The 24,422-nt window shown below is 37.5% G+C and overlaps 1 protein-coding gene across 2 annotated transcripts in view; it reads left to right on the plus strand.

The window, feature by feature from the left end:
• Positions 1 to 24,422, plus strand: part of osbpl6.L (oxysterol binding protein like 6 L homeolog) — a 122,741-nt gene that overhangs the window by 79,258 nt on the left and 19,061 nt on the right. Inside the window, exons 7-15 of one of the 2 annotated variants that reach the window (XM_018235945.2) lie at positions 633 to 765; positions 1,786 to 1,889; positions 4,231 to 4,323; positions 6,398 to 6,563; positions 7,225 to 7,355; positions 8,750 to 8,857; positions 9,345 to 9,482; positions 12,583 to 12,670; positions 15,420 to 15,673. In XM_018235945.2, coding sequence (XP_018091434.1) covers positions 633 to 765; positions 1,786 to 1,889; positions 4,231 to 4,323; positions 6,398 to 6,563; positions 7,225 to 7,355; positions 8,750 to 8,857; positions 9,345 to 9,482; positions 12,583 to 12,670; positions 15,420 to 15,673 — 1,215 coding nt within the window. The remainder of the gene's footprint in view (positions 1 to 632; positions 766 to 1,785; positions 1,890 to 4,230; positions 4,324 to 6,397; positions 6,564 to 7,224; positions 7,356 to 8,749; positions 8,858 to 9,344; positions 9,483 to 12,582; positions 12,671 to 15,419; positions 15,674 to 24,422) is intronic. The other variant, XM_018235946.2, reaches the window with a different exon arrangement.

The following is a 24,422-nucleotide window of genomic DNA, read 5'->3' on the forward strand; positions in this document are numbered from 1 at the left end:
AGTTTCCAGGTTTACATGAGAAAATAATAGTCTCTCTTCAAAAATATTACCTTAATTAGCTCTTAGACTTAGCTCCCCTTACCGCTGCTTCAGGCCACCCCAAGGAGGTTGGGGATTGTTTGATAATTGCTGCATTAGGGAGTGGATAAACCCTTTCTTCCTAGAGGAGAATTGATAAAGAGACCCATTACAAACATCATGTCATTCCAAGTACTTCCACATTACACATGCATATAAAGGACCAGTTAAACCAAAAATGAAAACTCTTTAATTGATGTTAAGACCCAAGCTGCCTTGGAAACACTATTGTACATTGTAATAAATGGTGCAACTTTTGCTACAAGTGCAATCACCTCCTCTCAATCAGAAGGTAGCATTTACTGGTCACTTGTTCAAAAACAAACATCTTTTTGGTTGCTATTGGTTATTGCACCTGGGTGAAATGTTATGCTTTTTTTTAATATATAGGGATATAAACTTTAGTGTAGCATTTACCATTGAGGTGGGTATTTTTCTTTTACAGAAAAGGCCCCAACCTCTTGATTTTTATAATATTCTAAATCCTATTATTTCACAGTAGAATATATATATAGGACAGATGTACAGTACATTTTCTTTCCATTCTTTCACAGGCACCACAGAATAACTTTTTGTGGCAATCCCCCATCCCATCCAGTAACAGCCTACCCGCAACATGTACAACAGGTCAGAGCAAGGTTGCCGCATGGTTACTGGATTCAGAAGAGATGGATAAATGTGCAGAGGGTATGTATTTCTAGATCTGGCAAGTGAATCTAGCAGAATTCGCTAATACCTCCATTACCAAAATGTAAATTTCCAAGAAATAAATGATATGATAATATGTAAGTTGACAGAGAACTGGAGCTGAAAAGAACCTCATTATTACGATACAGATGGATACTTCATCTTTTTATAGCATCTGTAAATGGTTATATTCAGATTAAAGTACTTTCATCCAGTTTTATGGATCTAACAGCAGGGATTTTCTATGTAGATTACTGATTCTGTAGGTCAGCCTTTGCGGCTAAAGGTGATATTTTGAACTATCTTAACTATCTCAAGCACACTAGACTGTTATAAAATTGTTTACAATGAAAAAGGTTCAAGAGAAAAGGTAGAAGTGACAGTATGTCTGGTCTCTATAAAACATACAGTAGGGATACTGGAAAGCTTATGTAGTACATTTTAAAATAAAAATACTCTGGCTAAAGCTTTATATGTTATATTATTATTTTAATAATACATCAGATAATTGCTCCCCACTGGATTATAATTCAAACAAGTGCTGGATATGCCACTAGAAAGGAAACCATTAAAAGTAGATCTGAACAGCTCTTGCAGCCATTATTCATTTGACTTTAGGAAGCAACTTATTTAGTCTCTTACAGAACCATGTTAGGAAGGTCAAATTGCTCACCTGAAGAACAAGCACATCATAGGTGTATCTGTAGCCCACACCATTTCTAGTGAAGAACACCTTTTAGATGTTCGGGTGTTTAAGCCAAATTCACATCTTCCTCATGGAATGGAGAATATTTGGAGAATATTTGGCAAGATCCAGCATGGCCAGCACTGCATTCAGGGAGGGACAAAAGCTAAATATTTGTAAAAGACCACATAAACAGTATCTGTATATCTTTGCCCCCCAGAACAGTTGCAGTTATCTCCATAAATATGTGTATTTTAAATTGTCTACTTATAAGAAATAGAATTGAATGAGTTAAGGCAGTTTTACTATTTAGCTTTTCTGTGTTTGTTTTCTAGACCTGGCCCAATGCCAGTCCAGCTTAATAGAACTCAGCAAACTTCTCCACAATCTGGAATTGCTGCAGAGAACTCAATCAGCACCAAATTTTATTGACATGCAGGTAAAACCTAACTTAATAGACAAATAATGCATTATATTGTGTCTTTATAAAGTTTTTGGGGAAAAGGATCTCCATTCTCGCCAAAATTGAATGTTTCTATGTTCACAGAAATGATGGTTGTGAAATAATGTTCTGAGCTATGATCCCTGACATACTATTGCTTTCATATACAGGTATGGCCCCTGTTATGTTCGGGATAATGGGTCTTTCCGTAATTTGGATCTTCATACCTTAAGTCTACTCGAAAATCATGTAAACATTAAAAAAAAAACAATAGGCTGGTTTTGCTTCCAACAAGGATTAATTATATCTAGTTTTGATCAAGTACAAGTTACTGTTTTCTTATTCTCTGTAGGCCCCCCTTCAACATTCTTTGCATGGAACATACACAATACTCTATTTCACAGGCCTGTGTATGCGCATTTTAGCATTGCCCCCCCCCCCCAAAAAAAGACAATATGTATTTGAAAAAATAAATGAGCCTTTATATTCCCCCAATTTACATTCTTTCTGCTTTGAAAAAAACAGCCCCCAGAGGCAGAGAATGGAGGGATTGCTCCGTATGGCTGCCCTTAGTGCTGCCAATATCTGCATACTCTGCCTCTAATACAAGGGCTAAATTACTTTTTTTAAACAAAAAGATGCATTTCCAGATGGAAACTGGTCTAGTGTTATGGCCCGAAACCAGCAAGGAGGGTTGCCTTGTCCTTGTACTGCAATGTGTCCTTTTTATATGAATTAGATTTTATATAATCTTTATTTAATGTAGAATCCTTTTGTTGGGTTATTAGCACAGATGGCTCCCTGGAGACCTGCGGGTTTGTCTGCCTTTCCTTAAAAGCTTTCTTTCAGAGGACCGAGTGCACGGCGGAGCTACATCGTTCTTATTTTCTTATAAAAATAATGTTACAACTTTTTTAGGTAGAACATAAAAAAGGACGTCAATGAAATGGTGACCGCTCAAGACTCACCCCCACTGCATCAATCTCTCCAATTAGCTCTATGAGCTCCGTGTGCTCAGCCACCACCGTTCCAACTGTGATAGATCCCTATCGTAAGGCGATATTGTTACCCATGATACAATAAACCTCTTTATATTTTTCCCGCGTGCCGCCTGAACTACTTCTTTGAGAAAATAAAAACCACTAATTGATCAGCATTACTGATATATAATCTCCATAAAGAAAGAGAGTGTGACCAATTACAATGTCACCTGCAATGGACATACATTGTTTAGTGATGCTGCTAGGTTCCTCCAATATTCCACATACCCTGAAAACAGAGGCTACATCATGAATTTCCAATCTGTAAGAATCAAAACAGTTGGGGCTTGAGCAGACAGATGGCCAAATGCAATAAATGTTTATTTATCGTACTTATCGTAATTCCTTTGCATTTATTGTTTAATATATTTTCAAGTTATGAGTTTGGGGAGTGTGGACACATTTTGTACTCAAAGGTGGGTGTGAACCCAAATGTTCTCGATCTATTTTCCAGGCTTAAAATCTTTGTACTGCTGCTATTTTACCCTTTGCATATTATTTATTTTGTAATCCAGAGCAAGGTGCAGGTGTACTTGTGTTTGGGGATAATAAATGACACTTCTATATTCTCAAAAATGCTTAAAGGGGCAGATTTACGAATCCCCTATATTTTTTTATGACCAGTAACTGCCATTGAGCTCATATTTACTGCAGAATTCCTATCCATTTAAACTTTGCTGGGATTTTGATTCAGTCAATCAATTTAACTTAAAAAAATTTGATATACCAATTTGATCAAAACCATTGTCCATAACCTTTAAGGGTTCAATATCTCAGATGCCATAGTAGACTATGGGCAGTGTTTACATTCATTTAAGTATTTTTCCTGTCCATTTGATCAGTACCGATTTTGAACAAGTTTTCTGATGGGATCAATCTGAATTAGATTGATTTAGAAGGAGCTGATTGATCCTTAACGATGTTTAGCAATTGGATTTAGCAGGCGGTGCCAAATGTATTGGCTTCGCCAGTAAATCAGGTGTTCCTTGTTTTTTTTTAAAAAGGACCAGTTTTTTGGCTCAATTAGGTTATGTTCTGTTGAAAAGTTTACAGCTGACTATTAAAGCTTTGTGCCACTATCTTGCACTCTGCAGGTTATTTATTTCTATGCTTTTCATGCACATGGATGTCTTGTTAACGTCACACCTTTATTGGCTGTATTCCCATCTAGTCTGGAGAGCTAAGCACACAGCCCCTGTCACTCACATCCTCTGCTTACTAATGTACTGTCTGTGTGGCCTGTCTTTTCTTGTGTCTTTAATAGCATTCTGTTCCTCTTAACTGTTTGTGCAATATAGGCTAACTGTGTAGATATATCAAAGAAAGACAAGCGAGCAACGAGGAGATGGAGAACAAAAAGTGTCAGCAAAGATGCAAAAATACAACTTCAGGTACACTGATAATCTCTCGTAAATCCCCTTCCAAGAGTAACCAATCAAGTAAGCTATGAGTTTGGCCTGGCCAGGATAGTGACTTCAATTTAGATGTGTCACGGTTACGTTAATGATATATTTCCTCATTAAAGCTTCCAAGGGGAAGAAGACAGGACGATAGCTACGTTTAAAAGAAAGACTATGCTAGGCATAGTTTGGAGGGCGATGCCTTGTGGCTGTCTTCCATACCCATGGCCTTGCATACCCATGCCTTGCATACCCATGGCAAATGCAATACATGGTAATACATGGAAAACAGTAGTAAAGTATCAATCTGCAAGACATAAATTCTGCCCCTCCAATGTAAACTAGCTCCAGTGTGGATACACATGAATCTGTTTTTCAATGGCAACTTTAATTTTAGCATTGGTTAGGAAAATGGCTTTAACACTCGCAGTTTTCCTTAAAGACTGCCATTTATATGCAGCGTAGTAACACGACGAAGGTTTCCCTTGATTCAGTAACTTATAGTAATGAATTAGCAGTTAGCATTTGGTAATTGTGTGCGGAGAATAAGAAATGGATGCATCTGGCTAATACAGGCCAAGCACAGTAACACCAAATATTGTTCAAATCCCCATATAAATTGGAAGCTCATCTTTTTTTGGTAGCTTAATGCACTTATGGGGGAATGTAATAAAAGTCGCAAAGAGCAAAACAATTAGCACAAATAAGAATAAAAAGTACATTTCACAATGTAATACTTTTCCTTAAACTGTACATTGCAAATTTTAATTGCGCATTGCCCATTTTAATTGCGCATTGCCCATTTTTAAGAAGTACTTGAAGGTTGTCGTAATCTTTTGGAGCAAACATAACTTTTTAAGTAAGTTTTAATACATTCACTGCACACTGGCGCTAACTATAAAATTCTCAAACCTTTTTCCACTGTCAGAAGTGGTCACTAAACACTTTCCGGGTTCAATTCGCACAAAGGCAAATTTGTTCACACAGAGGCATAACTTTTCACATTGTGAATATTTTTTCCGTTACCGACTTTTATTACATTCCCCCAATAATGTATTAATGTCCTTAGCATATTGATTATGGGTGAGTGCAAGGGACCTCTTGTCTTTGTTTGTAGATCATTTTACCTGTAAGTTTTGGCCTTCTCATCTAGTAACTACTATTGTATAATGTAAATTAAGAAACTGAAAACCTAATGATTTAATCAGTTCATTTGAAAACAGATTTTAAGTCTAGTAACCCATTTCATCCCCCATTTGTCTAGTACACCATTTCATCAAATCAGATGTTTTCTTTGAAGCTGTTCTATTGGTTGCTGGACTGTTCAGGTTTCTGCAGAGGAATAACATGTAACTCTACTCTAATTCTACAGCAGAATATTTTTGTAACACTGTAAGTTAGTTTTGTCATTGGTACTCAGGGATGTGCCCTACTACAAAGACTGAAATATGCTAACAAAACTAAATAACTGTGCACTCAAAGACTTTTCCATTGCTTTTCCATGTGTACCTGTCATTGTTACTTGTGTCTTTGTTGAAGTTACACTGTACTGTGTTTTACAAGTGCTCTCCCCCAATGTTGCCAATTTCTGATGCATGCTTGCTCTCTCTCTCCTCCTACTGTATATAAACACAAGCTATAATCTTAATTATTCCTAAAACAGAGAAAAAGAGCAGCAACATAAGACTATAGTGCACTTGCTAATTGCAACCAATTAGCAACTCGTTTTTACAATGTATAGTCTATGAAATGAAAGCAAAGACCGGATTGGTTGTTACTGACAAATGTTCTTGGCAGTTTGGCTCCCATGTTCCTATAAATGTTATAGGATGCCTCCATATACTGCTTTACCTATGTACTTGTGCTATTAAGCTCCTGTGTTCATAAAGCAGGCCACTTGAATGCTATTTAGGTGCAATTGCTTCAGTGCATAGTAAAGGCTTTTAATAACCAGCGAACTGCATGTGATGCAATATCTAATTAATGGTTAGACCATAATAACATAATCAATGAAAATATGTGTCTGTAATCATAAGAGTCATGTGCTACTCTTTGTATTTACTAGGTTCCTCACAGTGCTTCAATGACTCCTGTACGCCTGCATGCCTCCAACCCAAACCTCTACGCAGATATAGAGTTCCAAAATCCTCCAAGTCATGTAGTTGATGCCCTGGAATTTGCATCTGATTACACAAAACTGCAGGAAGAATTTTGCCTAATTGCTCAAAAAGGTACAGTTAAAGGATCGTTGTAACAAATGGAATGTTGATGTACATTGTGTGTTGTTGTTGTACAGTACTTGTGATTTTGGTATATAGAGTGACTAGGAAAAGACAAGGAGCTAACTCCAGGACTGAGATCTTTTTAATGAGCCAATTCCATATAGCCTTTGCTGTCAGGCTTAAAGGGGAACGCTCATGAGAATAAAAATTCTTTATACTTAATTCTTTATACTATGCTATATACAGAACAGGCCAAGTAGATGCTCCTTTGTAAAATTAGAACAGTGATACAGATGTAGAATTTACATGCAGTAAGACTCCAGGTAGAAGCGCTACAGCCAGTAGTTAAGAAGGCACATACTAAAAAAAAAATAGTTAGATACATTGGCTCCTCAGATTTTACCCACTGTCCAAATTGGTGAAGCAACAGGCCGCCCCCTACATGTTACTGTGGAACGAACACCTAATGCAGGCGGTAAAGACCGCACTTCCTGATGCTGATTTTTCATCCAGCACTTAGTGTAGAGTGCAAGATCCTCCAGATCCAGAGTCAAGAATGACCCCTAACCCTTTTTAAATAATCCAAAAAACATAAACCTTCATAATGCAGTTTTGGTAAATCTTGTTGTTGTTGCCATATTGTTGAACATCTCCTAATATTTCTTTTCAGTCCATTCTCTTTTAAAATCTGCCTATAACACTATTGCCATCGAGAAGGAGAAGATGAAGCAGATGGTTTCCGATCAGGATTACAGTGGCCAGAACACACAGATTGCTCGCCTCAGACAGTCACTCTCTCAGGTACTGATGCTCTTTTATTTTACAAACGATTTCATGCGATAATAAACCTCAGATGTTTGATGAGAGCCAGATTATATATAAGACTTCCCAACTGTAAGGGGGATCCTCTATTGACAGTATGGAGATATGGTTTTGATTTGCTACTGCAGTTTTGGGGGTGCCACAGCATGGCAGAAATATATCTAAGTCTGCGAAAAGACATCAGTGAGGCTACCAAGAGTGCCAAGAATGCCAAGAGTTTGCTCTTGAAAACAATTAGCAATGTTTGTGTATTTGTGGTTAAAGTAAGTACTTATTTGATTACTTTTACTTATACACAGATAGATTAAGTGACCGAACCTTTGGGTTGCAGGTGTCGGCTAATATTAGTGATATCTACATTGTAACAAGTTGCTTACTGTCTTGCCAAGAAAAAGCCACAGTTGCTCAGATGATGTTTGATTGACCAATATTAAATAAGTGGAAAGTCTAAGAATCCCACAGAACTTTGCATTAACTAGATGAGTGAGATTACTAGACCACAACAGATAATGATGGATTCAAGACAGGAGAAACTGTACACTCTTATTTATTTTAAATCATTTTTAAGGAGTAAGGAAGTGCAGCTGCAGAGGATTTAACATACAATATAATTTGTATTATTAGCCTCTCGATCATTGCATATACAGCATTTTGTATAAATCTGCATGGTGGGTGTTAGGTTGACACCAAGGAAATTTATATTCACTTTTTTTTTGGATATATCAGGGCAAGGTTTATAGGGTTTCAACATCCATGTTCTCTATGGCCCTCTACAGAAGGAGTAAACTTAAAGTGCTCCAATGCAGTCTGCAAATCCACAGTGTGGAGCCTGCGTGGGTCTAAGACCTCAACCCAGATCCACAATTTGCAATTTTTCTCACTTGGATAGGCTACCCAATTCTACCTGCAACTTCCTAATATGAGCAACATTATTTTGCTGGATGCAATTTTTTGTGAGTAGCAAAAAATAAATAAATTTTGTGCTAGAAAACAATTGCAGTTGAGAAAAACTGTCAACTGACTCCAATGCATTTTGTGCAAGAATAAAACTCCCATTGACTCCAATGCATTTGGTGAAATTTCACCACTCCACCAATTTTTACATTTTGTCAATTTCAGGATAAAGCAAAGAAGGACAGTTTGTTACACATCATCATTAACTCAAACGTACCCAACAGGCAATGTACAAGCTGGAGCTTGCCTAAAGCTTGTGTTCTGATAAATATTTTTTAAATAGGATATATTTACTTTATGTTTGAATAAATGATTGATATTGTCTATATTAAGATTGACTTATTCCAGGATTAGTCAGTCAATAACAATCCTAATTTTCCTTCATTCTTTATTAATAACTGTCTAATTCTTTTTTGCAGGCACTGAATCACAATTCTGAACTGAGGAGCAGACTGAATAGAATACATACAGAGTCAGTTATATCTGATCAAGTTGTTAGTGTCAACATTATTGCGAGTCCAGATGAGGTAAGGAAATGAGTGGAGAGCTAGTTGTAGGCAGCAGAGGTATATGCCTAGGTGCAACATTGGGGGAAGGGGGTGCAGTGAACATAGGCACATACCTCTCCTGCGGTGTTGTAGCTTGCAGGCACTGGGCCAGCACAAGCCAAGACTGATGTTCTGCACATCTCAGTTCCCTGCTTGTTCCTTCCTAAGAACGTGCTTGATCTGTCTTAGAGAATAAAAAAAAATAAGCACTTTATAACCTTTTAATTACCCTACTGATCCATCTTGTCCCCTTGACAAATTCTCTTATTAATGTATAGAGTACCTTCAGGGGCCTATTCTGCAACTAGGGGTCCATAGAATGGATGTGGATCTTCAAGGAATTATCATGGCCCCAGAATTATGACATTAATATTTATTTTCTTTTGCCATGTTTCACTTCTATAGTCTATGTAGTGCGGACATATCTTTCTATGAAATATAATTCTAGTTTTTGTTTTGGTTGCAGTCTTGTGAACAAATGCACGTTAGTCTGCCCTTATCACAGCAGGTGTCCAATGAAGGCAGATTGTCTATGTCCGAATCTGTGTCTGAATTCTTTGATGCTCAAGAAGTGCTTCTGTCAGCAAGCTCTTCAGAAAATGAGGTCAGTAAACTAAAATTCAATTGCCATTGCCCAACCCAAATCCTGGCCAAATACCAAACTGAATCCTGGATTTGGTGCATCCCTAATACTAATGGAAGCAAAGGAGGAGGGATAGAAAATAAAAAGACAGTTCTGAAGAAGAGAGGAGGAAATAGATTATGGAATACAAAATGATTGGGGGATGGGGTGGAGTAAAGGAGTCAAATGGAATACATAGTTACATAGTTACATAGTTACATAGTTAAATTGGGTTGAAAAAAGACAAAGTCCATCAAGTTCAACCCCTCCAAATGAAAACCCAGCATCCATACACACACCCCTCCCTACTTTTAATTAAAATTCTATATACCCATACCTATATTAACTATAGAGTTTAGTATCACAATAGCCTTTAATATTATGTCTGTCCAAAAAATCATCCAAGCCATTCTTAAAGGCATTAACTGAATCAGCCATCACAACATCACCCGGCAGTGCATTCCACAACCTCACTGTCCTGACTGTGAAGAACCCTCTACGTTGCTTCAAATGAAAGTTCTTTTCTTCTAGTCTAAAGGGGTGGCCTCTGGTACGGTGATCCACTTTATGGGTAAAAAGGTCCCCTGCCATTTGTCTATAATGTCCTCTAATGTACTTGTAAAGTGTAATCATGTCCCCTCGCAAGCGCCTTTTTTCCAGAGAAAACAACCCCAACCTTGACAGTCTACCCTCATAATTTAAGTCTTCCGTCCCTCTAACCAATTTAGTTGCACGTCTCTGCACTCTCTCCAGCTCATTTATATCCCTCTTAAGGACTGGAGTCCAAAACTGAACTGCATACTCCAGATGAGGCCTTACCAGGGACCTATAAAGAGGCATAATTATGTTTTCATCCCTTGAGTTAATGCCCTTTTTTATGCAAGACAGAACTTTATTTGCTTTAGTAGCCACAGAATGACACTGCCCAGAATTAGACAACGTGTTATCTACAAAGACCCCTAGATCCTTTTCATTTAAGGAAACTCCCAACACATTGCCATTTAGTGTATAACTTGCATTTATATTATTTTTGCCAAATACGTTTTCAAAAACATTTTAGTTGTTATACTACAGAAGATTATAGTTAACACAATACTTGCACTGGTACTTTCTGCATTTAAAAAGGCAAACATAACACCTTACAATTCTTATACAACTAGGAATTCTGTTAGGTTCTATGGAGATTGTCTGAGTACAACTAATAATATAGGAACAGCCACTACAGTGCAGAAAAAAAACATGTTCCCTGCACATAAAAGGCCATAGCATACTCTCATAAATTATGGTCTATTTTAGAGTCCTCTGAATATTCTTCATTACAAATATACTTTTGCCTAATGTCTTCTCTTCTGTGTGCCATTATTACAATTGCACAATAGCTTCTCCCTTTTCTCCCTTTTTCGGCCAATAGATTTATTTCCTTTCCTCTTAGGTTCTCACTCCAGCCCCTCTTTCTTCAAGGCCTTTAACTACTCCTTCCTTTCTCCACTGCTCCACTTTTCTCCACCAATGTAATGCTCCACTTTATGCCCTGTTAGGAACTCAGATTAAATACTACTGGTATCAGCCTTTATTGTGTAATGCTGACAAAATGACATATAGCATTTATTATGAAAGGTCTATTGCTCCTGCATAAATGTCGATCCATTCAGCTTTAATATACTTACTGCTGCATAGTATTGCAATAAAATTGATGACATTCATCTAAGGCTTTTACAGCAATCATTGCTGTTTACTATGCAATATATGAGGGGAGAAATGAGTGGTTTATATATCCATTACAGGGTTTGTTCTAGTTGGTAAAAAAAACAAGCAGAATGTATAGATTGGAGAAAGTGGTAAATCACATTAAAGGTTTGTAGATGGCTGCGTTGATATTCCAAATGCAGCTTACATAACAAACGTAGAATGCTAAATAACGAGACACTAAAGCACTATACCAATAGATATATTATGGTTCTTCATTTATCAAGGTACAAGAGGTTTGGTTTATTTGGGAGGCTATAACAAGAACTACAGTCAAGTGCTACTTCAAAGTATTAGTCTAGGCATGGCTATGTTAACCAGCCGAGAACTGCAGAATGGCAAATGGTCAGATTAGAGTGATTTAAGGTACTTAAAACATATTTAAAGTCACAATAATATTATATTATCTGCCAATATCCATATGTAGTGCCTAGTTAATAAGACCACCTTTTATTTCATGCAGTTTGATGCAGTAGGTCCTATTAGTGATGGACTGTGAGAAAGAAAGGTCTTCTACTATTAAAAAAATGTATCCAAAGGTGGCTTTGAACTTCATATGTAACACAGGTTCTTACATTCCTTGTTTTTTTTAATGAAACTCAGATGCAACTAATCATATTTTTCCATGTGACTACTCTAGTTCAGTGAACATAAATGAAGAATATTTCTCATGTCATTTCTAAATGAAACTTTGCTCTCTGTATGTTATCCACACACATCGATTGTAAGCTCTACAGAGTAGGAATTCCTTTCTAATTTTTCTTTACCACGCCACTTAATTGCTATATATTAAAACTTGATTATTTATTTACTAATATTTATTATAATGTTGTCTTCCCTGTGTGTACTTTTCTATATTGTAAAATTGTACAGCGCTGCATATATAAATAAAGTTGTACATACATTCATGCAAATGAGGTCCCTTGTGAGGAGCACGCTCAGATGGCTTATAAATGTCTATTATAATTTTTTGTATATTTGTTTTTTTTATTTTGTGCAAATGTCTTATGGTTTAGCATGACCTTAAGAAGTTCTAATGGAGGAAGTGCAAAAGTAGTTCCTAGCATGACCTCTCAAATGTATTGCATACAGGTATGGGACCTGTTATCCAGAATTCTCTGGACCTGGGGCTTTCCCTATAACGGATCTTTCTGTAATTTGGATCTTCATATGTTGTCTACTAGAAAATAATTTCAACATTAAATAAACCCAATAGGCAATTATCTCTGTGATTTTAATAATAGGGGCCAATTTATCACTAAGCACTGATTCTCTTGCTGTCTGCTCAGGCTCCTCTGCTTTATACCTTGTCTTTACTTCATTTCCTTGCTTCCAGGCCTCAGATGATGAATCGTACATCAGCGATGTCAGTGACAATATCTCAGAAGACAACACTAGTGTTGCAGACAACGTGTCTCGTCAAAGTACTGTATACAAACATTTATGAATTATTTTAATATTGAGATAGATGTCTTTGTGTGCATGATTGTGGGCTGTGCGCACTTAAATCAAAGATTCCTTATCAACAGCAGAAAGTCATCCATAAACAATGAAAATGAGGTGTCTCTCTATTTGCTGAATTCATACGAGGGAGATAATCTGTTCAGGATATCATGCATTATAGTGATACGGTGTATTGTACATTCTGAAGAAAGTCTGTTCCTAGTGTGGTCAAAATAGTTAAATGAAAGATAAATCTCACCTGTAAGGCTTATCTTGCTTTTATGAAAATTTAACTGGAAATAAGTTATGAATAGTGCGGACAGATCACTCATTCTTTTCATATCAGCACATATAAAAATGAGCAGGAGCCATAACACCAACACCAAATGCCAGAACTGACAATGTTCAGCACTCGTAATAATCTACTGTATGCAGCATTTTGGAATGTACATTTTATTGTGAGAGGGCTGCTGTATTGCAGAGTTGGGCTAAAGCAGTAAGAAAATCTTCTGTGTGAGGTTTTAGTTGTTCTTTGAGAACATAATTAGATAGTTTTTTTGTTGTATGCCCTTCAGTATAAATTAGAAACAAGAACTAGATAAAATGTGGTAAACCTACTTTCCATTTTATGAATCTGAAGTGCCTTAACCAAGACTTTTCTTCCTGTAAATTGGAAGTTATCAACAATACTTTACTGCAAACATCACTGCCTCCTAAAACCATCCATGGAGACAAACAAAGCTAACCATAAAATCCTCCAGGAAAGCCCTAGATATTTCCTCCTAACAGTGTTAAAAAACAACCCTAAAATAATTAGGTATAAAAACTCTACACACTTGTATCCTCTTAGCCATAGATACTAAACCATAGGTACTAAAACCTTTGGGAAAAAACTCTATATGATACCTAAAAGCACTGAAACACCTTAAAAACCCTTCAGCAAAACCTTAATTTAAAACCCTTTGGGAACACCCTAAACAAGATTAGATTTAATTAAACTGTTAAATTTAAATGTACTTTCACCTTTAAAGAGGTACTGAGTATCACTCTGGGGGTGGGGTTGGAAATCCTTACACTATTCTGCAAAGAGCCTCTGTTTTGAACATTTCATCCCCTGCATTTGAACTGAACTGGAATTTTAAGCAGCCTCAGCAGTGTGATGACCTCGGAATCTAGTTTAGTCCTATTTAAAATTATCATCATTTTTGATAAATATGGCACACATTCCCAAATTATTCTCTTTTATTTGGAATTACAATAACTACCAAAAGTCAAAACCTTCACTAAAACTATATTTTTGTTACTATAGCATCTGGAAAATGTCTATCCTGTGAGTCTGTGTTTTTTTGGCTTTATACCATTATATCATTAATTTCCAGCTCTTTTCTTGAAAACAACTTGTACAGGAAGTTCTTTTGTTTATTCTCACATGCACACTGGTGGGGCTACACTCCTCAAATAACCTTCACTGCTAAAGCACCAATAACAGCAAAAAACACAATTATTTTTGACTAGAGCATTATTTGGGTCTACTATGCCAAAATATGTTCTTTAAAACAGAAGTTCAAGTTCCTGTAGCTAACTAGCTAGCTATCAACCCCCAGCCAGTCAATAATCTTGAATGAAAACATTATATAACAGAATAGATAATAGAAAAATTGCTTAGAGACTCTACATAATGAAATTACAACTGTTCTAGAAATTATTCAAAATGCACAAACAAGCTCCTCCCTAATCATGTTAAAGATCTCCCCTAAATTTAACAAGCAATATTTTTATCGGTTGAGATGCTGGCCAAAATTGGTGCGTTGTACGAGGCATACTTTTTTTAATTGTGGTTTTTATACTTTTTACAGCCATTGGTGGTTGACAAGATCCCCTTCTCAAACAAATGGGTCTTTATGGCACATTACAAAGCATGATACAAAATATTTCTTTCTATTATAGTGTCCCTTTGCAGGGACAACCATAAACACATTTTATTTGAGACTATGATCCTATTTTTTTTTTTAAATATTATAGAAGTGTTAACTATGCCATGAGGTCAGTTCAGCCCTGACTGTGGAAATGTAAGCCTATTAGTCTAGAGAAGCATTGAGTCAGGCCATAAGTGGACCTTCTATTTTCTTCTTTTCAGACAGTTACTTGTAATGCAGCACAGTCTAACTGGCACATCTCCTAAACTGAAGATAACACAATAATGGGGATTATTTATAAACACTGGACAATTTTGTACATGGGCAGTAACCCATAGTAATGATTAGTAATTAGCTTAGTACAGCCAGCTATAGGTTGAACAATGAATGCAATCATCTGATTGGTTGCCATGGGTTACTGCCCAGGTGCAAATTTGCCCAGTGTTTATAAATAACCCACAGAATGTGTGTCCAGCACAGCAGTCTACTCATGTTTTCATAACAACTATCAATTGTTAATAGTTTTGCTTGCAAAGATTAACTTGCTGGCAACACAATAGCAGTTACAATTTAAAAAAAACAGAAATGTAAAATGAATACCAATTATAAAACGTCTTAGAATACTAATGTCTACATCATACTAAAATGTATATTGCCTTTAAATTAAGATGACAAGTTTGAAACAAAATTTCACATTTATATGTTTATATATAATTTATTATGTAATTTATATGTTTTTTTTGTCGATATTAACATTGAAATTCATCCTTGTGTTACATATACATAACTGTGCTCTGTTTCTGTTCTCATTTAGTTCTGAATGGAGAGCTATTAGGTGGAGCCTTTAGGACAGGCCGGCGAACTTGCCTCCCTGCTCCATCGCCAGATACCAGCAATATCAACTTGTGGAATATCTTGAGAAATAACATTGGCAAAGACTTGTCCAAGGTTTCCATGCCAGTGGAATTAAATGAGCCCCTCAATACTTTACAACACCTGTGTGAAGAACTTGAATACAGCGAGCTGTTAGATAAAGCTGCTGAAACGGATGATCCTCATGAACGTATGGTAAGTATATGCTACTGAGCAGATGCTCTATAATATCAATTTTAACATGTTCTGTTTTATACTTACTATTCACAATGGAGCTGAATTATAAATGTAGGTATTATAAGTGCACCAGTGCAGCTACACATAGCAACCTGTAGTAGACTGTTCAAAGGTTATTGCTGGTTGGCTACTATTGGCAACTGCACTTGTGCACCTATGTTCAATTTAGAGATTATAGACTTTTTCCTTAGGAAAGAATTTGGGAAAGCATTACAGCCATGCAGTGCTAGGACCTTGAGTTCTATTCCAGCCTGGGTCTATCTGCGTTGAGTTTGTATAGGTGGGTTTCCTCCCATAATCCAAAACATACAGGCAGGTTAACTGGCTCCTGCTAAAATGTAATTGTGTGAATGTAATAGGGATCTTAGATCATCAACTCTTCTGGGGCATGTGAAAGATGCAAAATATCTGTAGAGAACTGCGTAGATGTGTCTGCACTATATAAATAACCAATGATAAATAAAATAATGATGTTGTACCCAAGAGATTACGATTACAGGCAAGAGAATAAGTCAGCAAGTGATTTTTGAGAGCATCCAGTCAGTGTTGCTTCCTTCCTGTGTTGTTGCAGTTGTGCAAAGAATCAAAGGAATCTTCAGCCAATTTCAGCTTGATTCCTTATATGTATTAGAATGCAATTTCTCCACTTTTGCACCCTACATAATTGTAACTAGGACAGATACATTTATTCATCAAAAGAAACAGGGCAGGTTTTCCATGTGAATGCTGGGTGAGTGCTAATTAAGGCTGGTCGTATTCAGACTGCAGTAATTGGGGGATCTCTCATATGTGTGAGGCTGCCGAAAGGAAAGGTCTCTCAGTGTTCTGATTTTTCTGTCTGTACAAGCAATCTCTTGAGAATTATCCTTCAGCACTTCATGATTTATATAAAACATTTTCAGAACACCCAGCATTGTGCCCAGTGGTTGCTCTGGGACTTATTAGCCTGGAGATTGTTGTTGCTTCTTCTAAATAAAATTGCTGGAATGCTTCACGCTGAAAAACAACATGTAATTGCAAGAGAAAAAATTGTAAGGTGCTGCAGACATCCTAAAGGCAAATTGCAAAATTGTGAAAGGGACATATGCGGGGGAATGTAACAAAAGTCGGTAACGGAAAAACTATTTGCAATGCAAAAAGTTTTGCTTTGCGCGAATTTAATATAGCTTTTGCGAACGCGGAAACTGTTTAACGACCACTTCCGACAGTGTAAGACCGTTTGTGAATTTTATAGTTTGCGCCAATGTGCAGGTAATGTAATAAAACGTCTTACTGAAAAAGTCGTTATGTTTGCTCCAAAAGATTACGACACCTTCAAGCACTTAAAATTTGCAATGTAATAACAGTTTAAGGAACAATATTACATTGCGAGATGTGGATTTTTATTCTTATTGGTGTTAATTGTTTTGCTCTTTGCAACTTTTATTACGTTCCCCCGATGGTGTATAAAAGCAAGAATGTGCCAGTGCAATATTCTCTTTTAAATATAGAAAGAATCTGGTTTAAAAAGTGTGTTCTCAAGCTGGTTTATTGACAATTACTGCAAAAAGCAGGAAAACCTACTAGTTCCGCCATTCTGTTCCACTTTTTGCTACCTTCTTTTACCAAACTGTGCAGGGGAGCCGGCGACACTCAGCACACTGCACTGTAGGATAGGAACCAATCAGCAGCAAGGCTGACCTGATAGGGAACTGAAGCCTGTCTTTGCTTGTGTGCCTGCAAGGCTGTGATTGGCTGTCCCCCTCCCACTGTGCTTCTGACAGGGATCGTTGGAACACTCTCACCCCTCATTTGAAACCCAGATAGGGACCATAACAGATCTATTGGGTGCTCCAATAAAGGCAACATTTCTAAAGATAATTGTAATTTTATCTAAATTTTAGCCCAGAGTGAAACCAGCTCAACATAGTATTCATTACTACCTACAATATATGTGGGATTTTCAGTTTTGCCATATGTCTCCTTTAAATCTCTACAGTTTAATAAAACATAACAAAATGAGAAATCTTATACAGTACTTGTTGCAGATACATTGAAATCAGTGGATTGTTTTACATTTCACATGTCATACTTTCACATCATTTATAGTTTAATAGAATTAGCCATTTCCCCTTTACCTCAAATATCAGTTGGTGGATCATTGAGTTTTAGGCTCATAGCACACGTGCCTTTTCTATACCAGCGTTTTAAACTTTCAGACTCTTTGAGCCTCCTGTCATCGACTGCAATAGAAGTCTGCCTGACACTGCTAGTATGGTATAGGCAGATTTTGGACTAAAATCGTGGCTTAGGCAGAGACAGTGGGGAAAGTACTACTGTATGTGTCACAAGCCTCTGGCTGGATGTCTGCAAGCACTACGTTGCTGCCTGTTTATTTTTCTGCAGAATCTCAGTGTACCAATCCATGTTGCAAGACTGTTATTTTATTTTACTTTTCTTTGCAGCCATATTATATGTCTAATGTAAGAAAAATTAGACCACCGTTACACATTAGGCCGTTGCAGCTTTAGCTTGCTACTTTAAGGCCTTTTATAGGGAAAAAAAACATTTCTGCGATATCTTTTACATCCACAGTGGGCAAATTACACTCTTCTCTGGGGTGCGTTGCATCAAAAACCACATAAAGGTACTATAAAGGGAATGCCTTCCATTCCGAATTGAGCGATGCTGTGTCAATTGACCTTAGCTCTGTGCGAATCATATGCCTCCTCCTCCCTGTGGATAGCCCTGCAACCCCCTGCACTTATTGAAATACCTTGGGAGCTTACTGTCTGAATCTGAGATGTGAACAATGCAGGGGCCAGTTAATCTCAGTACTGATGATATTGAATCATCCTTCCGAGTCCTACCCGAAGGCATGGGCTCCGTTGCCCAAGCTGTTCCCAGCTACCGCCGGCGAACAGCTCGAATGGGTGGGTCCCCCTTCGCCGAAGCTAGGGAGGGCCCACCACCCCGCCCCCCCGAAGGGGTTTGGGGATGTTTGGACTCCCCTTCGCAGAAGCTAGGGGGAGTCCCGTCTACCCTGGGTTCCCCCAGGGCATGTCATGGCCTGAGAGTCCAGCCAAAAGACCGTGACCCCATCCAGGGTGCTCAAACCAGACACAAAAAAGGTGCTGGAGTGGGCGGTGCAAGGCCATTGGTTGCCTTTTGCAAGACTCTGGTTGGCAGCCAGAAAAAGAAAAGACCTCCCGCCCACCTAATGGTAAGAGCAAAGGAAGTGAAGCTTGATTAAGCATGGGTGCATGTGCATCTCCCCTGACTCAAAACGCAAGTCAGGGCCACCCTCATGGGAGCACAGCGACCCAGCTTTCATCTCAGTACTGATACCTTTTAAAGCTTACACAAGGTAAGCAGTCACAGCAGCCAGACTTTAACACAGGGGTCATACAAGGTAGATTCATGCGCTGTCAGTTTTGTATAAGGAATTGTATAAGGATTTGTGTGGCCTATGTATATTGTATGTTTTAATACTTGCTTTAACATCTGTCTGGTCTTATTTTTTATGTTAGGGATGGTACTGAAATTGTGATAATTATGAGTTAAAAGGGCTCATTTACAATGCCCCAAAGTACAAAATGCAAATGGACATTTTTTGTACATTACCCACTGCATGGGACATTGTGTAATCAGCCACTGGCCTCTACCCCTGTCCCATTTCATGAATGATCTCTAAATTATTCCTTGTGCTCTGCAGAGAGGTGTAGCACTCTTGCTCTATTAAGCAATATTTTTGTCTGTTTTTAGTTCAATAAGGGTCACTAAAATTATTTGTAAAAAATCCTTTGCCTATATTTGATTATCTTTTCACGGATTGGTCAACCTGGCCATCAATTCATCTGTCAGCAAAGTTTGCCTTTCTTCTAGTCTAACAGGCTGTAACAAGGCTGTCACATGCCTCCTGTGCCTCTTTGTATTGCTGTTCTGTATGCTCATTAATGCAGGAACCCATTGAAACTGATTAGACTTGCTCATACACGGGTTGATATGCCTTTAAGAGCAGAGACACACGCTGCTATTTCGGGAGATTAGTCTGCCGGCGACAAATGCCTCTTCTTCAGACGGCTAATCTCTCCGAAAAGCCTTCTCAATGGTTAGAATGTAAATCGATGGCACTCGGAGTGCTTCGTTTTCCGAAGTCACCCGGAAACCCTCGAGCGACTTCTGAAAAATGAAGCAATCCAAGTGCCATCCCGCCAGCGATTTAGATTCTAGCCGGTGGGAGGGCTTTTCGCCCCGAATAAGAGACTAATCTCCCGAAATAGCAGCCTGTGTCGCCGGGCGACTAAATCTCCCCCTAAATCTTCGCGTGTGTCTCTGCCCTAAATAGGAATGTTTATTTTTTTTCTTTTGGTTGTAGGACATGATTTGCCTCTAATTACTGCTTTTGATACAACCTAGAATGCCTTGGGTTATCATAGTGCTTTAGGCTACAGGCTACATCATTTTCCCTAGAACTTTTTAAGCATATAATGAATAAATCATTAGTGTTGAGGTTGGAGGGGAATTTACAATTACAGGTATTGAATAAATGATTTATTTCCCATTTTAATCTAATTGAACTATAGTCAAATATAATTATGCTATGTAACTTAGATGACAGTTTACAGTGTGCCAAACCTCCCACCATTAAAATGTAATCAATATGGTAGTACGTCTTCTGTACATGTGAATAGAAAGAGTAGTCTCTTGAGGTTGGATTCAGCAATATATAGCAGACTATCAGTGAGTTATAGGAGAAAGGTAACTAATACTAGATAGAGTGAGAGTCTTAAATGTGCTTTCTAGTCTGGGGTTATTTCTGTTGTCGGACTTCTGTGCTAAAATTGTCTACATTTTGTTCTATTAATAGATACAGCAATGTAAAAGAATTGACAGATGTGTATATTTTTAAGTATGGAAATAACTGCCCAACTTAATATCATATTTGCCAGTATCTACTGTCTGGGTCTTCTTGAAAAGAGTGCTGCTTATTAGGAATGGTTTGTCTAAGAGAATGGTATCTGGTTTAAAGGGGTTGTTCACCTCTGAGATAACTTTTAGTATGATGTAGAGAGTGATAGTCTGAGATAATTTACAATTTGTTTTAATTTTTTATTATTGAAGGCTTTTGAGTTATTTAGCTTTTTATTCAGCAGCTCTTTGGTAACTAGGGCCCAAATTACCCTAGCAGCCATGCATTGATTTGAATAAGAGTCTTAAATATGAATAGGAGAGAGTCTGAATAGAAGGATCAGTAATAGAAAGTAGCAATACATTTGTAGCCTTACATAGCATTTGTTTTTTAGAAGGGGGGGGGGGACAGTGACGCCCATTTGAAAGCTGCAAAGAATCAAGAAAATGACAAATAACTTTAAAACTGTAAAAAATAAATAATGAAAACCAATTGAAAGTTACCTTAAAGGTGAACCACTCCTTCAATGCCATTTTCTAGTTTAGTATTCAGCTGTATCTATGGATGTTTCTGTTTCCCATTGGAAAAAGGCTATACAGGTATAGGAACTGCTATTCGGAAACCTGTTATTCAGAGAGCTCCCAATTCCGGGAAGGTCATCTTTCATATAGACTCCATTATAATTAAATAGTCAAGTTTAAAAAAAAAAAACAATTTCCTTTTTCTAGTAATAATAAAACAGTACTTAGACTTGATCCCAGCTAAAATATCATTAAAGGAGTTCACCGTTAAGTTAACGTTTAGTATGTTATAGAATAGCCAATTCTAAGCAACTTTTCAATTGGACTTCATTATTTATTTCTTTATAGTTTTTGAATGATTTGCCTTCTTTTTCTGAGTTTTTCCAACTTTCAAATGGAGGTCACTGACCCCTTCTAAAAACAAATGCTCTGGTAGGCTACAAATGTATTTTTATTGCTACTTTTAATTATTTGTCTTTCTATTCAGACCTCTCCTATTCATATTCCAGACTCTTATTCAAATCAATGCATGGTTGCTAGGGTAACGTGGACCATAGCAACCGGATTGCTGAAATTGCCAACTGGAGAGCTGCTGAATGAAAATTTAAATAACTCAAAAACAACAAAAAATGAAAAACCGATTGCAAACTGTCTCAGAATATAACTCTCTACTTCATACTAAAAGTTAATTTAAAAGTGAACATCCCCTTTTCATCCTTATTGAAGGCAAAACAGTACTATTGGGTAATTTGATGTATAAAAGATTTTTAGTCGAGGATATGGAGTTCCACATTACGGAAAGTCCCGAGCATTCTGGATAACAGGTCCCATACCTGTATTGTGTTTCATTTTATTCAGGATATGAACTTTTTGTGTTTCTGGAAGCAGTTTATTCCATCTTCATTCCAGGATGTTATAAGGAGAAGTGATCTGTGGTTAAACTAGAGTAAATCAGTAACCAGATTTCTTCCATCATTTGAGCTGTTGTCCCAGCGAGCAGGAAATAGAGGAAATAGAGCAATCCCACCATATAAGAACTGCAGTTATTTGATCTATTACATGCTTGTGAGTGACATTAGGAGAATCAACAAAGAAATCTGAACTATATTTCCCGTTATGGGTTTCTACTCTTTGTAAATACAAATATCATTTGCCTAAGGATACAGACTCGTCTCAATGGAAGGTAATAATCTTCTGTAGTTTAAGAAGTTCGGTAACTACTCTGTTGCTTTATTCACTCTATGTCCTTGGTCAAAATGAGCCCTGGCCTTTCAAACAAGAGCACTTGACCAACATCGGGGCACTGATATGCTGTGCCGGGGTTGGACTGGAGCATTGGGGGCTGCAACACAAAGGGCCCTACAGGCAGTCACCGGGGGCCCCCTCCCGACGTCTAAGCCCCTGCCACACGTGTGTGTGAACAACACCGTTTACACATCAATTAAACCCAATCTGGGCACAAGATTTGTTGTTTGGGGCAGCCGATCAGGGGAGCAGGTCTAGGCCCACTGGTGTCCTGCCAGCCCAGTCCAACCCTGCCTGTGCTACCTTGTAGCTGTTCAACATGCTTGGAATGCAGTAAAAGCCTTCTTATCTTACTAATAAAAGCCTTATTATCACAGTTGCCATATATGCCTACAGAAACACTGGTACAGATACATCATAAAGATTTAGAGCCATAAATCTCAATATGCAGACAGCCTGCTTCAGTCTTGTTAGAGCCCATCAGTGCAAGACATGGCTATTGAGCAGAAGGACTTAAACAGCAACCAAATGGAGGAATCATAGGATTATGTGGCTAGAAAGCCAAAACACCATTTCACTATGCAAATAAATGCAGTGGTAGCAGAATATATATATATATATGCGTCTTATGTTACACACATTCCCTTGAATGCCTAACTGAGAGAGATTCTCTAACTTAAGCTGTTCACATGCTACACACTGTAGTATTCATTTAAAATCATAGATAAGAAGTTTTAACTGTTATAAGAAAGCTTTCACAGACATTTATTTTATTATGAAAAGGCTTTTGTCTCAGTTTTCTTCTTCCCCACACTAACTAACCCCAATGGTTCCCAATCTGTTGGACTATCCCCTATGGTGGAGAGGATGACTATGATTTTTGTCTTTATGAGTTAGGTATTAGACTATAACTGGTCATGGCCTGCTTGCATTTTATTGTCCATCTGGAAAATTCCATTTGCTCTTTTATACATGTGGAGGAAAACACTGGATGTTCCAGTAATTAATACCAATCTACTTTTAAGTATCTAGATAGCTCATGTTGTTTGATGCTGTCTTTAATACCAGTGAAGCAGAAGCCATCCATCCTAATTCTCTTCTCTACTTCTCAAAATCATCTACTTTTTCTTTTAACTCGCAAACTTGGAATTGCATAGTTGCATTTAATCTTCTACTGTTAGCTCCAGTTTGCCTCAAATTGTTGGTCAAAGTCACAAGTCAATTTAAGTAGCCCGTGCTCCTTCTGAGCTGCTAGTGATTCTTTAGATTTTATATTTGTAGTATGTTCCTCTCCCAGGTCCACCCTATAGCACAATACAATACACTTTTAGCAGTGTGCTAGAGATAAGTGGTGCGCCTTAGTATTGTTATATTTTCAGCAACCATATTGTTTCCCTGGGCATTTATGATCCAAACAATCAGACCCTCCTCTATTTTTTAATTTTCCCTTGTCACAGTCTTCCTTATCACTACCCAAAGATTCCTTCATTGTGATATAATCAAAGAAGCCATAAGAGGCAGTAATGTGACGTCAGTAAGGGTGTGGCTAAACACACAGGGTTGTAAAAGGAACTTTCCATATAGTGTACAACTCTCTATCCAAAAAAACACAAAAAGGAACAGGAACTCCAGCAGTTCCTGTTCCTTTTTTTTGTTTTTTGGATTTTGCTAATCCAAAAAACAACCATAGAGCAACCATAAAGGAATTGGACAAAATTATTTAGAATTTTGTACTAACCACCACCCCTTCTTCAATTTAGTGTACATCTCTCTGTGCAAAGAGAAATAATAAATATATTACAGAAAACTATTCCCAGTAATAAATACAATCACAGGAAATGTGTTGTGGCCCATTAAGTGTCAACGGTAAACTACATTTTTCTAGTGCAGCCTGTTAATACTGGTATACTGCCCAAAATTCATCTTCTGGGCTTAAATGCAGCCCTTGTTAATAAGTTATTATTTAAATCTTAACATAGCAATATAGTGCTAGGCGTGTAAAAATGTTTAATGATATTAAGCAAGCTATGTGGCCTTTGTTGTTTTTAGA

This window comes from Xenopus laevis, chromosome 9_10L (assembly GCF_017654675.1).
Source record: "Xenopus laevis strain J_2021 chromosome 9_10L, Xenopus_laevis_v10.1, whole genome shotgun sequence".
Lineage (NCBI taxonomy): Eukaryota > Metazoa > Chordata > Amphibia > Anura > Pipidae > Xenopus > Xenopus laevis.